This window comes from Anomaloglossus baeobatrachus, chromosome 9 (genome assembly GCF_048569485.1).
Source record: "Anomaloglossus baeobatrachus isolate aAnoBae1 chromosome 9, aAnoBae1.hap1, whole genome shotgun sequence".
In the NCBI taxonomy this organism is placed as follows: domain Eukaryota; kingdom Metazoa; phylum Chordata; class Amphibia; order Anura; family Aromobatidae; genus Anomaloglossus; species Anomaloglossus baeobatrachus.
In genome coordinates this window covers 169,703,410-169,720,800 of record NC_134361.1, presented here as the reverse complement: position 1 = coordinate 169,720,800, position 17,391 = coordinate 169,703,410, and the positions used below count along the sequence as shown (strand labels likewise).

At 42.3% G+C, this 17,391-nt stretch overlaps 1 protein-coding gene across 3 annotated transcripts in view; it reads right to left on the bottom strand.

The window, feature by feature from the left end:
• LOC142251341 (putative E3 ubiquitin-protein ligase MID2) overlaps positions 1-17,391 on the bottom strand; it is a 561,844-nt gene that overhangs the window by 290,080 nt on the left and 254,373 nt on the right. For 2 of the 3 annotated variants that reach the window (XM_075324036.1, XM_075324035.1), the window contains exons 4-5: positions 13,143-13,259; positions 1,911-2,059 (exon numbers count right to left, since the gene is read on the bottom strand). In XM_075324036.1, the coding sequence (XP_075180151.1) occupies positions 1,911-2,059; positions 13,143-13,259 (266 nt within the window). The remainder of the gene's footprint in view (positions 1-1,910; positions 2,060-13,142; positions 13,260-17,391) is intronic. The other variant, XM_075324037.1, reaches the window with a different exon arrangement.

Genomic DNA, 17,391 nt, shown 5'->3' with positions numbered 1-17,391 from the left:
CCCCCTTTTTTTTTTTTTTTTCATTTATAAACTATGATCTTATTGCCTATATATTTTAACATACACCCTTGTGCACATGGGATCATTTAATCTTTGTCCCAATCCTTAGCCCACTTTCAGATGCAACTCATTTCATAGAAAAACGGTTGCTCTCCTATAAGATCCTGTCTTTTCCCTGATCACTCTTACCGCATATTGCAATTAGATTCTAGGAGTATTCCTTGCCACACACATTGATCTGTTCATGCGTGGGATTGCTCAGAAATGTTTCCCCTAATCCCAAATATAACGCACCTATATGAACAGTCTACTACCTTTCCATAGAATTTAATCTTTTTCAGTTTTCATGATACACTAGAATCTAACATAAAATACATTTTGATATATTATGGAATCATTATCCTTATTCGTCAATTACACAAATAAATGTATATTTTTGGACGCTCATATAATACGTCCTTTTTATGAGTCAATAACAAATAATATTAGTTTATATACAACTACATTTAAGAAATAATGATAATGAATAAATAAAAAAATATATAAAAAAAACAATTAAAAAAAATAATAAAAACATAAAACTCATATTTTCCCTTTTATTTTGGGATGATATAACAACAGGCAGCTTAGTGACTTATTATCACTCCTTTTCCTCATGTTTCTATATATATATTTCTTATTTAATTTATTTTATTTTACTTTTTCATCTTACTGCTTAGGTGCTTGTTCTCACCTTACTTTTTGATTCTTGCTGCTTTTTTTGTTTCTAGTGCTTTTCTGCACAGCCTCCCATATGGGTCCCATGCGAACATACCTCATGCACATAAATACTTCTTATTCACATACATCCTTATTTACATATTTTTATTCTTACTTTTTCTTTACTTTTCCAATTTTTTATTTTTTTTTTCTCCTTTTATTTTTCTTCCACATCCAAACAGGTATTTACCTTCTATGCAAGGGTTAAATCTCATCATGTTCTCATTTGCATTTTCCTGGGACTACACCCACCTTTTGTCAGTCCTTCATTCTCCATGGTAAGCTTTATATGTTTGGTTCCACTGTGTATTTTTATGCTTATGATTAAGGACTTATCTATATTCCAACTGTCCGAAACGCGTCAAGCCATGATGTTTTCATGGAACCGATGATGTCTTTCTTGGATTTTTAATCATTGAATAAAGTTTCTACACTTTTATATTTTTTTCGTTGGATTTATATTTTTGCTATCCTGGAATTGGTGCTGAGTCCCGTCCTTTCTCCTTGCTATTGCCTCTACGGACCTGCCTGTCCGGTGGACATCCTGCATCCCACCTGAACTGAGCGGATACATATACGGGTGAGCTGAATAATTTTTTTTTCTTCGGTAAGAGGGATAGACTGACATGGACAGAGAGAGAGGGACAGAGATAGTGACCGACTGACAGAGATTAGTGAATGACAGACATTGTGAGGCGCTTCAGAACGCAGCTTTTCAGCTGCGCTCTGAAGCGGACCTTTTATAAGCTGCGGTGCAGAGCGCACACCTGCGCACATAGCCTCAGACATCAAAATCGTATGAGGGATGTCACACGTTTCAATTGACTAGGTTTGTGCAAGAAAACGTTCAATTCTAGACAAAGATACGATGTGTTTGCGATGAACGGTTTTGCGTTCAATCCAGATCGCACGTAGCTGTCACACGCAGATACCTCACAAACGATGCCGGATGTGCGTCACTTACAACTTGACCCCAACGGCGGATTGTGAGATATATTGAAGCGTGTAAAGCGGGCTTTACTCTAGAAATTGGGCAGATTAAACTTAACGAAGGACGTATGAATCAAGCGTATGAAAAATTTTTCAGTGGTCTCTTAATTTTTGCCAGAGCTGTACAAATATATAAAACAATTACATTTTTCATTCCATACCTGTCTACTACTGTTTTGGCGGCTTGCAGGAACCTTGCATGATCACTTTCTTTAAGGAGATGGTCAGCTTGGTTAATTAGCACTGTTGATCTCTCAAGCCTTTGCCGACAGTTGGCAATTTGTTGAGCAAGTTTCCTTAACTTCATTACCTTAAAATATATAAAAAAAAATAAATAACTAAAACATGTTCCTAATATAATTAATGCTATCTTATAACCTAGTAATTAGTGCATTGAACTAGATACTAAAAGGATTATGCTATGAAAAAGTTGATTTTAGTCAATAGATCTTGGAGTAATAATAATTTCCACAATTGGATGTGTAAAAAAATGTTCCTGTGCTGAGCTAATCTTATATATGTGTCCCTGCTATGTACCGTGTAATGGATGTGGCTGAGCATGCAGAGCTGCTCCAGTTCATAGTTGGCACATACCATAGCTCCTAGCCAGTAAGAGGGGGTGCATAACTCGCTTATGATAAGTGAGTATACAGATGACCAGTAAGAGGGGTGCATAACTCGCTTATGATAAGTGAGTATACAGATGACCAATAAGAGAGGGTGCATAACTCACTTATGATAAGTGAGTATACAGATGGCCAGTAAGAGGGGGTGCATAGCTCGCTTATGATAGCTGAGTATACGGATGGCCAGTAAGAGGGGGTGCATAACTCGCATATGATAAGTGAGTATACAGATGGCCAGTAAGAGGGGGTGCATAACTCGCTTATGATAAGTGAGTATACAGATGCCTAGTAAGAGGGGGTGCATAAGTCGCTTATAAGTGAGTATACAGATGGCCAGTAAGAGGGGTGCATAGCTCGCTTGTGATAGCTGAGTATACAGATGGCCAGTAAGAGGGGGTGCATAACTCACTTATGATAACTGAGTAAAAAGATGGCCAGTAAAAGGGGGTGCATAACTCGCTTATGATAAGTGAGTATACAGATAAAACAGAAGGGAGTCACAGCTGCAGCTTTCTGAGGTAACACATTTCCCTGCCTGAAGTAACACAGGAGTGAGTGTTTCTGCCACATCTCCAGCGCTCTTAGCTTATCAAAAGTCAACTGAGTAACCTAGGAGCTCCAGTGGCCCCTGAGCTTACAGGACTGGTGATGTGGCACAAGTACTCACTTCTGTGACTAAACAAGGAAATGTGTTATCTCAAGCAGGAAAAATGCTTTACCTCAGAAAGCAGCAGTTGCGAGACCCTGCAGTTTTGTCTGTATACTCACTTATCATAAGAGACTTATGCTTCCCCCTCGGAGGTGTGATACAGTATGTGCCAACTGTGAACTGGAGCAGCTCTGCATGGTCAGCCACAGCCATTACGATGTCCATAGCAGGGGCACATATATAATATTATCTCAGCACAATCATTTTTTTCTTAATACATCCAGTTCTGGAACTTACTATTATTCTAAAATGTATTAAACAGTACTTTGTGGGACAACTCCTTTAAATAGAACCATATATTACTATATAAACCAAACAAATAGATAATAATAATAATAATAATTGTATTCATTTTTATAGCGCTATTAATTCCACAGCGCTTTACATACATCAGGAACACTGTCCCCATTGGGGCTCACAATCTAGAGTCCCTATCTGTATGCCTTTGGATTGTGGGAGGAAACCGGAGAACCCGGAGGAAACCCACACAAACACGGGGAGAACATACAAACTCCTTGCAGTTAGTGTCCTTGGTGGGATTTGAACCCAGGACCCCAGCGCTGCAAGACTGCAGTGCTAACCACTGAGCCACCGTGCCGCCCGATAAACCGCTAATTAATACATTTCATTTTCATATTTAAAGGGGTTGTCCAAGACACTTATTAAAATAAAAAAAAAAAACTCTTGCAGCAACTCCATTCCAGTGATATTAGCGCCACTGTTCCCAGAGAGTCATGTGATTTCTTGTCTCATGTGCCGGATGCAGCCAATGTGTGGCCACTTGTCAGCTGTGTCCTTTACCATTCCACCAAAAAAATGTCTACTCTGGTAGGATAATGATAAGCTGCAGCTGCATACGAAATGCAGGCGTATATTGCTGCAGCCAGCAAATTACACAAGTCACATCACTCTCTGGGATCAGCTGCACCAACATTATTAGAATCGAGGTGAGAATACTGTATCTTAATTTAATTAGGGTGCTTAAAGGCATAAGTTCTTAAATTGCTTTAATTAGTTAGTATGAAAATCAGCAAGTTTGCAACTGACTTGTCTTTTCAATCTTCTGTTATTCTCCTACAATGGCAGATTTGATCTTTCATAGTGTACAGCTTGTTTCTATGAAGCTTGGCTTCTAAATCCTGGCTTAAGCTGGTGTCACACATAACGACGACGACAACGACGTCGCTGCAACGTCACCATATTCTGTGACGTAGCAGCGACCATAGATGATCGTTAGTAAGCTGTCAAACATGTTCTAAAAAGCAGCGACGGAGCAGCGATCATAGCGACGTCGACGGTCGTTGTGTGGTTTCAGACGTAGCGTAGCGTCGCTGCTGCGGTGTCAAACACAAGGATTATCAGCTTATCAGCACGGCGCAGCGGGATAGCAGCGATCAAAAAATGACCTGGAGCATTCAGGTGCGAGCAACGATTTCGCAGCAGGGGTCTGATCGTTGTTATGTGTCACACACAGCGACGTCGCTGTTGAGGTCGCTGCAACGTCACAGAATATGGTGACGTTGCAGCGACGTCGTTGTCGTCGTCGTTATGTGTGACACCAGCTTTAGTGTGTGCAATAGTTGCATTCCAGGAGAGGGGTTAACTCTTAACATCGCAGTCAGTCCATTGATTTCTATACAACAGTTAGCTGCTCACCTCCCTTTCCCTTATTTTCTGAAGAGATGTAGTTATAAATCACCAGTATGAAAGATTTCAGAACAGGTTTGTTAATCACAGCTCTCTGCTCTTATTGTCCAGAGATCTGTGCTTGTGCAAATCCTCTGGTATCTCTACATGTAAAAATATAGTATTGACTTGTGACGCCCTGGCAAAACCAGGTAGTCACAAATAGGCCCCCGCATAACACCATCCCCAACTTAGGAAACACACAGCCGACCTAAAACCCTAGTCACCCCCCCTTGGGAAAGATAGACACACCAGTGGGTGGGACCAGGCGGTTGGACACCCCCCAGGGGTCTAGACAGCCCGGGGCGGGAAAACAAGCAGATAAATTTGGAGTTCAGTTTGGAGAGGAGTATGTGCTGGAGCTAGGTGTAGCTCCAGCAGAGAAAGTTCAAGTTGAACAGTGCCACGGTAGGAGCCCTGGTACCTTGGCTAGGAGGCAGATGGTGGTCTCCATCAGCAGGAGACGGGAAGACGGCTCAGCAGAACCGAGGTGGACCGGGACAGGGTTGTAGCCCACCGGTACCGACACGGGGAACCGACCCAGAAACCGGAGCACAAAGGGGGGTACTCGGACCCTGAAGCCAGGATCGGAAACAAGCGGCCTGGTTAATTAACCGATTGAGGCCAGGACTAGAGATTCTGTCCCACCCAAAGTCCCTCATAGAAGGCAACAGCCCACCGATAGGGATAAGAGGTCACTGACAGGGCCCATAGATCCCACGGACCAGTGTCTGCGGGCATGGCTCCTCAGGCCACATCCAGCCGGGAGAGGACTCCTGAGTTCCAGACTAGGAGGTCCAGATACACAAAGTCAGTGCAGAGGAAAAGGATAGAGACCACCAGCCCAGGTGGGGGACCCAAATGCAACCGGCCGCAGCACCGGCCACCAGCACCTTGGTTTACCAGAGACTCGTATGATTTATTGACTGTGAGTAATCAAGCATCCCCTTGCTGTCGCTATACCCTGCACTAGACACTGGGTCCCGGGGCAACCATCCCTACCCAAGGAGGGGTTAACATCCAGCTGCCACTACATTTCCCCGGGTGCCGCATAACAGCAGCGGTGGTGTCCCAACTCACCACACAACGTGGGTGGTGTCACAAACTTAATACGGCCTAGCCCGTACATCTATGTCCCCCATTTTTTCGGCGTGTCTGTGAGGCCCCCGGGTCCGGAGACCCTCGAGCCACCACCCAGAAGGCCCGGATCCGAGCAGTGCCGGCTGCTGGCACGGGGGCGGCACACCCCCAGAACAGTCCAGTGATAACTTGAATGTGTTGCTGTGTTTAGAGTTCTACTAAGGGTAGAGTAACACTGGCATATGACTCGCACAAGTACAATGTGAGAAAATTTCGCATTGCACTCAGCTCTATTTAAGACAATGGTGCAGCTCATATCTACGAGTTTTATCTCAGCCCTAATTGAACTGAGAAAAAAATTGCAGCATGCTGCGATTGTCTGCGAGTCTCGGGTCACTTTCACCCATATAAGTCTATGGTTGCGAGTAAAATATCGGACTTGACTCTGAAGATACCGGAGTGCAGTGCGAAATACACATCAGCTGACAATGAAGGAGATGGAGAGATTAATCCCTCCTTCTCCTCCACAGCTGTGATCCGATCGCAGGATCGGGTCACAGTTGCATGACACTCAGTTCAAGCTCACAGTAGAGCGGGTGCCGAGGGTCGTTAGCATATCGCATCCAATGCTCTCGCATCGTATGCCATACACTAGTGTGACTCCAGCCTAATACTACAGCTCTGCTATACACCAAAGGAGGAGAGCCCGCCCTGCCAGAAACAAGGAAGTAAGGAGACTGCAGAGTTGAGAGCTGCTCAAGAGACAACTTGAGAATACCCCTTTTATTAAGTAAACTGAGATTGTCAAGTAGTAGACAAATCCTTTAAAGTCATAAATCATATCATTACTCACTTTACAGTAACCTCAGTATTACAGGATGCTACATATATGAGGTCTTACTGTACCTCCATATGCCCTAATGTTAGAATAAGGTATAAAGAGGATTGTTCTGTCATATTCAGTATAAATCTGACAGAAAAAAAAATCATGGCATAAGTCATCAAACGATATGTAACAAAGATTTTCTCCAGCCTTGCTTCTATAGAGGAACAGATTTGTAATGGAAATCTTCCACCTCCCCGTTATTGTACTTGGGAAAGTTAACAAAGGACAAATGATTGCTATTGCAGCTAGTCATTGATAATAATTAAGAGGCTTCATACTTCCCGAAACAGCTGTGCACAGTGAAGGTCTAGTAATTAGGATTTATTGATTTATTGACCCTTGTGTGGGCTGTGTGGATAAGGAGAACCCACCTCTTTCCCTTTCACACTTAATTGCTATCAACTTGATTATCTGTAAAATACCGAAAGATGAATATCTCTTTAAATGACTAACCCAGAAAGCGAGAACAACACAAAAAGGTCTACAATCTTTTAAAGGAGATGAATAAACCAGATCACAAATGAACTTGTTCCTAATATATCCAATAACTTATTATATAATATTTATAGTGAAGTAAACCAGAGAGAAACATAGAAACCCAATCTAGTAGTTAGTCTGATAACCAGAACATCTAAAAAGCTTCCCATGTCCTTTCTATTTATCATTATTAGAGATTAGCGATCCTGATCGGCAAAGATTGGAAAATGTTAAAATCATATGACCCCTGGCCGGATCGGGATCGGACATCTGAACATTTACCGCAAAAGTTGGTGATCTTGCCAAGGATCAGTAAAACCATCCTCTCCCTGCCCATCACAGTCATGTCAAGAATTGGCATGGCTGTGAATGGCCATTGCAAAAAAAAAGGTAGCAAAAGGGTTAAGGTAGTACATACTTAGTGAATTTCCCCGGGTTTGATGATTATCCCAAACGCTTTCTGGTGGCGGGGTCTAACTGCAGCCAATCAGAGACGCCGATGCCCGGAGACAGCAGTCAATATGCATTAGAAATAATTATTGACCCAAGAAGCAGCTCTGCAGCCACAGGTAGACTTGTTAAGTACAGTATATACTGCTTTAACCCTTTTTTATTATCTTTCTTTTACAGTCTCCCCTACACTATTTTACAACATTTGCCTCCCACTGAATTTAATGGGTTTGGCTAGGATCGCCGATCCGATCACCGATCTCAGGCGGAATTGGCGATCCTGAACCAATCCGACCTTTGGCAGGATCGCTCATCTCTATTCATTATCCATTCAGAAGGCACCAAAGTTTTATAAAAGGGCAATATCATAGTATAAAAATATATTGAAGAATTCCTGAGTCTCACATCAGCCAGGCCAAATCTTTAAAGCAAGAAATATTCTACAAGATCTCTTCTAAAATGTAATCTGTTATATGAAGGTACTTTAAGGTATGTGCACATGACGTCTTCTTCAGGTCAATTTTACAGAAACCCGAACATAAAAAAACTACCAGAAATATTCTTCACATGCACAGTAATGTCAAACCGACTCATATCAGTCATTATGATACCTTCTATTAATTTAATCACTTCACAGTTTGAAAGTGGCTAAAAAAAGTGACCGTTCCATTCTTCTGGCCGTTACCACTATATTGAGTTACAAAACAGAAATGCAGACGGCAAAGCCATGGCAAAATACTTTCAAAAGGATATCAGAATAGATGTATCTACAAAAACACTAGTGCATGCCCTCATCATCTCCTGCCTCGACTATTGCAACCTCTGGCTCTCTGGCCTCCCTTCTAACACTCTTGCACCCCTCCTATCTATCCTAAACTCTGCGGCCCTAATAATCCACCTTTCCTACCCCATATTCCCCAGCCTCGCCACTCTGTCAATCCCTGCACTGGCTTCCCATTGCACAAAGACTCCAATTCAAAACCCTAACCATGACCTACAAAGCCATCCACAACCAGTCTCCTTCATAAATCTGGGACCTAGTCTCTCGGTACCTTCCTGCACGCAAGCTCAGATCCTCACAAGATCTCCTTCTCTACTCCTCTCTTATCTCCTCTTCCCAAAATCGCATACAAGATTTATCCTGTGCCTCCCCCACACTCTGGAACTGTCTACCCCAGCATATCAGACTCTCAGCTACCATGGAAAGCTTCAAAAGGAACCTGAAGACCCACCTCTCCAACAAGTCTATAACTTACAATAACCATCAGACCAGTACACCACTAGGTAACCAACTCTGTCCTCACCTACTGAATCCGCAACCCATCCCCTGTAGACTGTGAGCCCTCGCGGGCAGGGTCCTCTCTCCTCCTGCACCAGTCTGTTTTTGTAATGTTCATGATTGTTGTACTTGTTTTTTATGTATACCCTTTTCACTTGTAAAGCGCCATGGAATAAATGGCGCTATAATAATAATGTTTCCAGAAAAACACAGCCAGAATTTAGGTGTCTTCTGCTTCATAAAAATGTGGGTTCACCAGTGTTTAAAAGGCGCCACAAAATGTGGGTTCACCAGTGTTTAAAAGGCGCCACGTGGACATACACTTTTATTCTATTGGATACAGCATGAACTCAGATCACAGATGCTACAACAAGATTATTAGATCAATGGCCGCTGCTTATCAGTGTGAAGAGAAATTACACAGCCACAATACACCTCAATATATAATATTCATTTCATTTCATAATAGTTAATCTTTCCCAAGCTGAAAATACATAAAACATTTTACCTGCATAATTAAAATTATGCAAACAATAATGTTTCGATTTATTCACAGCAAGCAGTGATCTTTACCGTGGTGTGGAACCCGAAGCATAAAATATTTATTTACTAAGATATTTATTAAAATGTATTTCATATTTTCAATATTTTTTAATTATGTGAATTATATATTTTAATATTTTTGTATTTAATATTTTATTTTAAGGGGCTGTCAAGGACTTGGACAACCCCTTCTCAACTGCTATATTCCCCCATGTAAAATAACAACAGCCTATACTCAGATCCGTTACAGGCGCCGTTCCAGCAACATTGGCGCTTGGAATCCCAGGGCTTACATGATGTTTTTATGCCGCATGAACCCTGCAGCTGCTTCACTCTCATTTCCTAATGACACGTGGAAAAAGTGAGAGCGTCTAACTTCTATCAAATGCCATTAGTGTCCGAAGGAACTGAGAGTGGAGTGACAGCTGATTAGCTATGATGCTCACTTGGCATAAAAACCACCAGGTGTCGACATAGCTGGAACGGCACCAGCATCGGCATCAACAGTGGAATAGGCTGTTTATATTTTGCATGGGAAACATAGGAATTAACAAGTGGTTGTCCGAGAAGTGGATAATCCCTTTAAAGAGAATCTGTCACCTGCGGGGTAATCCAGTCCGATGGGCGTCGATGGTCTTGATCCGGTGCCTCCTCTCTTTTTATGATCACCATTCTCTTTCCCTGCTTTGTGTGGATGATGCGTCTTCATTCACACAGTCTTTCCCATCGCAATCCTGCACATGTGCACTTCTATGCTCTGCTGAGGGCAGATTATAATATTGTAGTGCGCATGTGTGGGCATTCTCTAACCTTCCCCAGCATCTGCACATTACAGTACTTTGCAGGGAAGAGAGAAGTGCGCGTAAAAAGAGGACAATGGAGGAAACTGAGCCAATGATGTAGGAGGTGTCATCCACATGAAGCAAGAAGGATAGGAAAAAGTGCGCATGCGCAGGAGGACAATGGAGGACACTGTGTGAAAGATGTAGGAGTTGTCATCCACATGAAGCTAGAAGGGTAGAGAGATGTGCGCATGCACAGGAGGACAATGAAGGACACTGTTCGGATGCTGCAGGACATATCATCTACACGAAGCAAGAAGGGTAGAGAGAAGTGTGCATGCACAGAAGGACAATGGAGGACACTGTGTGAATAATCTAGGAGGTGTTATCCACATGAACCAAGAATGGTAGAGAAGAGTGCGCATGAGCAGGAGGACAATGGCGGACACTATATGGATGCTTTAGGACGCGTCATCGAAACAAAGCAAGAAGAGTAGAGAGAAATGCGCATGTGCAGGAGGACAATGGAGGACACTGTGTGAATGATGTAGGAGGCATCATCCATATGAAGCAAGAAGGGTAGAGAAAAGTGTGCATGCGCAGGAGGACAGATGGTGTAGGACATGTCATCCACACGAAGCAAGAAGAGTAGAGAGAAGTGAATTTGCACAGGAGAACAATGGAGGACACTGTGTGAATGATGTAGGAAGCATCATCCACACAAAACAAGAAGGGTAGAAAAAAGTGTGCATGGGCAGGAGGACAATGGAGGACCCTTTGTGAATGATGTAGGAGGCGTCATCCACATGAAGCAATAAGGGTAGAGAAAAGTGCGCATGTTAGGAGAACAATGGAGGACACTGTATGGATGCTGTAGGACACGTCATCCACACAAAGCAAGAAGGGTAGAGAGAGGTGCGCATGTGCAGGAGGACAATGGAGGACACTGTGAATGATGTAGGAGGCATCATCCACATGAAGCAAAAAGGCTAGAGAGAAGAGCGCATGCACAGGAGTACAATGGAGGACACTGTGAATAATGTAGAAGGCATCATCCACACAAAACAAGAAGGTTAGAGAAAAGTGCGCATGGGCAGGAGGAAAATGGAGGACCCTTTGTGTAAGATGTAGGAGGCATGATGCACACGAAACAAGAAGGTTAGAGAAAAGTGCACATGCGCAGGAGGACAATGGAGGAGAGTGTATGGATGCTGTAGGACGCCTCATCCATACAAAGCAAGAAGGGTAGAGAGAAGTGCACATCCACAGGAAGACAATGGATGACACTGTGTGAATGATGTAGGATGCATGATCCACACGAAACAAGAAGGGTAGAGAAAAGTGCGCATGTGCAGGAGGACAATTGGGGACACTGTGTGAATGATGTAGGAGGCATCATCCAGATGAAGCAAAAAGGGTAGAGAGAAGAGCGCGTGCACAGGAGGACAATGGAGGACACTGTACTGTATGGATACTGTAGAACGCTTCATCCACACAAAGCAAGAAGGGTAGAGAGAAGTGCGCATCCGCAGGAGGACAAGTGATGACACTGTGAATGATGTAGCAGGCATGATCCACGCGAAACAAGAAGGTTGAGAAAAGTGCGCATGGGCAGGAGGACAATGGGGGACACCATGTGAATGATGTAGCAGGCATCATCCACACGAAACAAAAAGGGTAAAGAGAAGAGCGCATGCACAGGATGACAATGGAGGACACTGTGTGAATGATGTAGGAGGCATCACCCACACAAAACAAAAATAATAAGGGTAGAGAAAAGTGCACATTGGCAGAAGGACAATTTCGGACCCTTTGTGAATGATGTAGGAGGTGTCAGCCACACAAAGCAAGAATGATAGAGAAAAGTGTGCATGTGCAGGAGGACAATGGAGGACACTGTATGGATGCTGTAGGACGCATCATCCACACGAATCAAGAAGGGTAGAGAGAGGTGTGCATGTGCAGGAGGACAATGAAGAACACTGTATGAATGATGAAGGAGGCGTCATCCACACAAAGCAAAAAGGGTAGGGAGTAGAGCACATGCACAGGAGGACAATTGAGGACACTGTGTGAATGATGTAGGAGGCATCCTCCACACAAAGCAAGAAAGGTAGAGAAAAGTGCACATGCGCAGGAGGACAATGGAGGAAAGTGTATGGATGCTGTAGGACGCGTCATCCACACAAAGAAGGGTAGAGAGAAGTGCGCATCCGCAGGAGGACAATGGAGGGCACAGTGTGAATGATGTATGAGGCATGATCCACACGAAACAAGAAGGGTAGAGAAAAGTGCACATGGGCAGGAGGACAATAGAGGACACTGTGTCAATGATGTAGAAGGTGTCATGCACACAAAGCAAGAAGGGTAGAGAAAAGTGCACATGCACAGGAGGACAATGGAGAACACTGTATGGATGCTGTAGGAGTCATCATCCACACGAAGCAAGAAGGGTAGAGAGAAGTGCGCATGTGCAGGACAAAGGAGGACACTGTATGGATGATGTAGGAGGCATGATCGACATGAAATAAGGGTAGAGAAAAGTGCACATGCACAGGAGGACAATGGAGGACACTGTGTGAATGATATAGGAGACCTCATCCACACGAAGCAAGAAGGGTAAGAAAGAAGTGCGCATGCGCAGGAGAACAATGGAGGACACTGTATGGATGCTGTAGGAGACGTCATCCACATGAAGCGAATGTAAACAGAGAGGCGGCTCTGGACCAAGGTCAGCAATGCCCATAGGACCGGACCGCCAAACAGGTCAGTAATTGACAGCTTCCCTTTAATATTCACATACATACAACAAAAAACTTCGGTATTGCAGCGATACAATGTAATTCTATGTTATACAAATCATGTCTGTACACACTTTTCTTACTTTTGTTTCCTTGATCTTCACGGCAATCATTTGCTTTCTTCTCTGTATAATGTCCATGAGTTCATCGCACTCCTCGTTGAGCTTCGCCTCATGCATGCTGGTATTAACCTGTAAAAAGACAAGAAATACAAAGTTTTGGCCTGTTCACCATCCACTTATTACAGACGTGAAACCATTTAGCAGAATAATAATGACACGTTTAATAGGTTAAATGGGTTAAGGGGAAAGAACCATGAAGTGACATGTTTAATTCCCCATTAGTGGTGTGCAGCCGCCTCCCTGTATAATCTGTATTCCTTTTCACTACACTGCCTGCCTAATGGCATAACTCTAATAGACATTATGCGAGTACAATTGCTACTTAAAGAGCCAAATGAAGCTAGTATGGAAGGAACGTGCTGCCCGATCCGGAGGAAATGGATGGCTAGAATAAAGTACCCCTTATTTCAGGATGCTAGGAGCTGGCGTACAGTACAGCGTGAGCCTGAGTCATGACTTAGAGGCAAATTCAATCTAAAACAGCTTAACCTCCACTCCGGAGCCACACAGCGAGATGCCTTATTGCTGGGAATACATTTAATGTAGGCCTGTCATGGTGGATTAACATTTCCTAATTGCGCACTACATCAAAAAGTACGTAAAGGTCATGCCGAACATTTGTTTCAGAACGGCTCACTTTTTTAATTGTCTTCTTTATTTAGCTGTCCGGTTTTCTTATGTTATACCGAAAACGTATTTTTAAGAGCCAGTGTTAGTTTAGGTAACGCAAGGGAAAGAGAAGAGAAATTTGGCAATTACTTGAGAACTATTGAAAATTACCTTAGACTGTAGCTCGGAGAAAAATGAAAAGCTTACGGAAAGAGCAGAAATGTCTAATAACAACAAATCTCATTTCTGCGATATTAAGGCCATTCCTTATAGTTTACGGCGCTCTGACAGCTTAACTTTCAACGGAGATCTTCAAGAGCCCTTCACAATACGAGGTACTTTGCATATAATATTCCGAAACCCATGAACACAAGGGAGACCGTCCGGATGGGCAGTGAGGGCTGGTCTGCTCTAATAGACGATTCAATTGGTAACTTATTTAGCCCCTTAACCCCCCACCCTCCATGATTTTCCATTTTTGTTTTCATTTTTTTCCTCCCCGTCTTCCAAGAGCCATAACAATTTTATTTTATTTTTCCGTCAATATACACTGACCTGGTAATATGATTCAGGACCAAAAAGAAAAATTCCCATAAAAAAACCCATTAATATAACATTTAAAAGGTATATACATTTACCAAAGTGTAACACTCATCCTAATAGTGTAGGGACAACAAGACAGGTAGATACCATAAGAGAAAAAAGGGGGGGGGATATCCCTAATTTAACTCCTAAAAAATACCCTACCTAGCAATGGAGGGTATGACGCCCTAGGGTTGTGGCGCCCCCACTCACCAACGGGAGCCCCTAAGTAACCCTAGATTGCCCTAGACTACACTAATATGTGCACAAAACGTGAATTTAAATTAAAAACCTGATAATAAATATTGTCAACATAATAGTGTGACTTATCTGGCAAAAGTGCATCAGATCCTCATTATCAGACGTCCTCCCGACGCGTTTCTCCCTGTTAGCTTCACAGGGTTCATCAGGGGACAGCTATAGATAAATTCCAGGACTAGAGATACATCCCGGTGGCAGCCAGAGTCCAGGTGCTGTGAGGAGAATCCCTGAGGACCAACAGGATATGATACCCTTTTAAAGTAGGTGGGGAATGAAAGTGAGGCCTGGACAAGCAGATCCGCCCCATAATGATTTGTCACATGGCTAATTATCATATTATCGCTAATTCTGTAGAAGGCGGCAGAGAATTAAGGGTCACTTAGGTAGGGTATTTTTAGAGGTTAAATTAGGAATATCCCCCCCCCTTTTTCTCTTATGGTATCTACCTGTCTCATTGTCCCTACACTATTAGGGTGAGTGTTACACTTTGGTAAATTTATATACCTTTAAAATGTTATATTAAAGGTTATTTTTATGTGAATTTTTCTTTTTGGTCCTTAATATATTGGTTTCCTTTAAAAATTGGCTGCGGCTTTGGTTTCGTCTGGTAATATGATTCCCCAGGTCAGTGCGAGGTCGTAGACACCCAAACATGTATAGTTTTACCTTTACCTAAGTAGTGAAAAAAAAAAAAAAATTTGCAAAAAGAAGGAATTGTGCTTTTGGCGCCATGTTTCGAGACCCACAGTGTTCTCATTTTTCGGGATCTGGGGCTCAGTGATGGCTTATTTTTTAAGTCTTGAGCTAATATTTTAAATTATACAATTTTTGGGTAGATGTGGTGATTTGGTCGCCTGTTATTGCATTTTATTGCAATGTTGCGGCGACCAAAAAAACCCCAAAATTCTGACGTTTTCATTCTTTTTGTCACTACGCCCTTTACCGATCAGATTAATTGATTTTATATTTTGATAGATAGGGCCTTTCTGAATGTGGCGATACCAAATATGTGTATTTTTTATTATTGTTTTGTTTTCAATGGGGCAAAAGGGGGATGATTGAAACTTTTAGGGATTTTTACATTTTTTTCATATTTTGAAAAACTTTTTTTTACATTTTTTCTTCATTTTACTTGGCCCCTTAGGGGACTTTATGCCTTCACTGTCTAATCGCTGCTGCTGATCAGAGTAATGCTTCAGCATCGCTCTGATCAGCAGAAATGCTGATCTCCTGTGAGTGCAGGAGCTCTGCCGACATTCACAGGAAGTGAGTCATGGTAGCTTCAGGGGTCATCATCTGACTACGCGCTCTTATGACAAACCATTAGCTCCATGTGATCACTTCACGGGGCGACCGATGGTGGTGGGGAACAGTGCAATCCCCACTGGAGCACGTTAAATCACACTGTCAGTGTTTTACAGTATGATCTAAGGTGTTAACAGGCAAGGGTGGATCTCTGATCCACCCGCACCTGTTAGCTGCATGTTGGCTGATCGGATCATCCGACATGTGCGGAAAACATGTGGGCTTGTCGCGCAAGCCCACATCAAAGAGAGGAACTTAGATATAAGACATATATATATATGTCCTAGGTTGTTAAGGAAATAATAAGAAAATACCCCCAAAAAATATTCATGTGGATGTCACTTTATTTTATACAAACTCATAGCATACAGTGCGTTTAAAAAGTATTTATCCCCCTTGAACCTTTCCAGATTTTTTCATGTTACACCCACAAACTTGTGATATGCCAACACTAAGTAGCAAGAGTTTCTGAAGTGTAAATAAGATAGTACATGGGTTTCTAAATAGTTTAAAAATATAAATCTGAAAAATGTGGTGTGCATTTGTTTTCAGCCCCAGTAGTCTGATACCTCTAAATAAAATCCTGAGAGACTGATTGCCTCCAGAAGTCACCTAATTAGTAAACTGAGTCCACCTGTGCATAATGTATTATCAGTATAACTACAGCTGTTTGGTCGAAGCCTCAGAGGTTTGTTTGAGAACATTAGGGATTAAATAGCATCATGAAAACCAAGGAACACACCAGATAGGTCAGGGATAAAATAACCGAAGCTCTGAACATTTCATGGAGCACTGTTCAATCCATCATCCAAAAATGGAACGGGATTGGCATAAAAAGTATAAATACCAGCGGTGATTTTCCTGAAGTATTTTCTTTGGAGTACCCACCTGAAAAAGACGTTGTGTACACAAACCCTTGTTGGGAATCATTTGGCTATTACTTGGGGTCCATGACTGTTAATGAGGATTACTAAGTATCATGCAACTATTACTAGGCTGCCTTCTACTTAGAATATGTTTCCCAAAATATTATTTTTCGAACACTACTGAAAGGTTTGTCATTGCTGTGCTATGAAATTATTAACACTTCTACAGTATATTCAAAAAACAATTTCATTTTCCATGGCAAGGGTATAAACATGTTTTTTAGAAATGCATCAAATAAGGATAATGACTTAACAGAATTAGATTATGGCAGATAAAACGGACAAACTTAAAATGTCACGAGGACGTAGATCTGTTTATTTATTTAAACACACCCAAAACACATTAGCATCCACTTCACCGGAAGCACAGGAGCTGGGTTAACTGGTTTTCTCTCCACTTAAAGGGCATCTTTCAGCAGGATGAACTTATCCTGCTTATATGGACATGCATAGAATAGAATGTCGAATCAAATAATACCTTGACAACTGCAATCTGGTGGATGATGCCTGAAAAATCC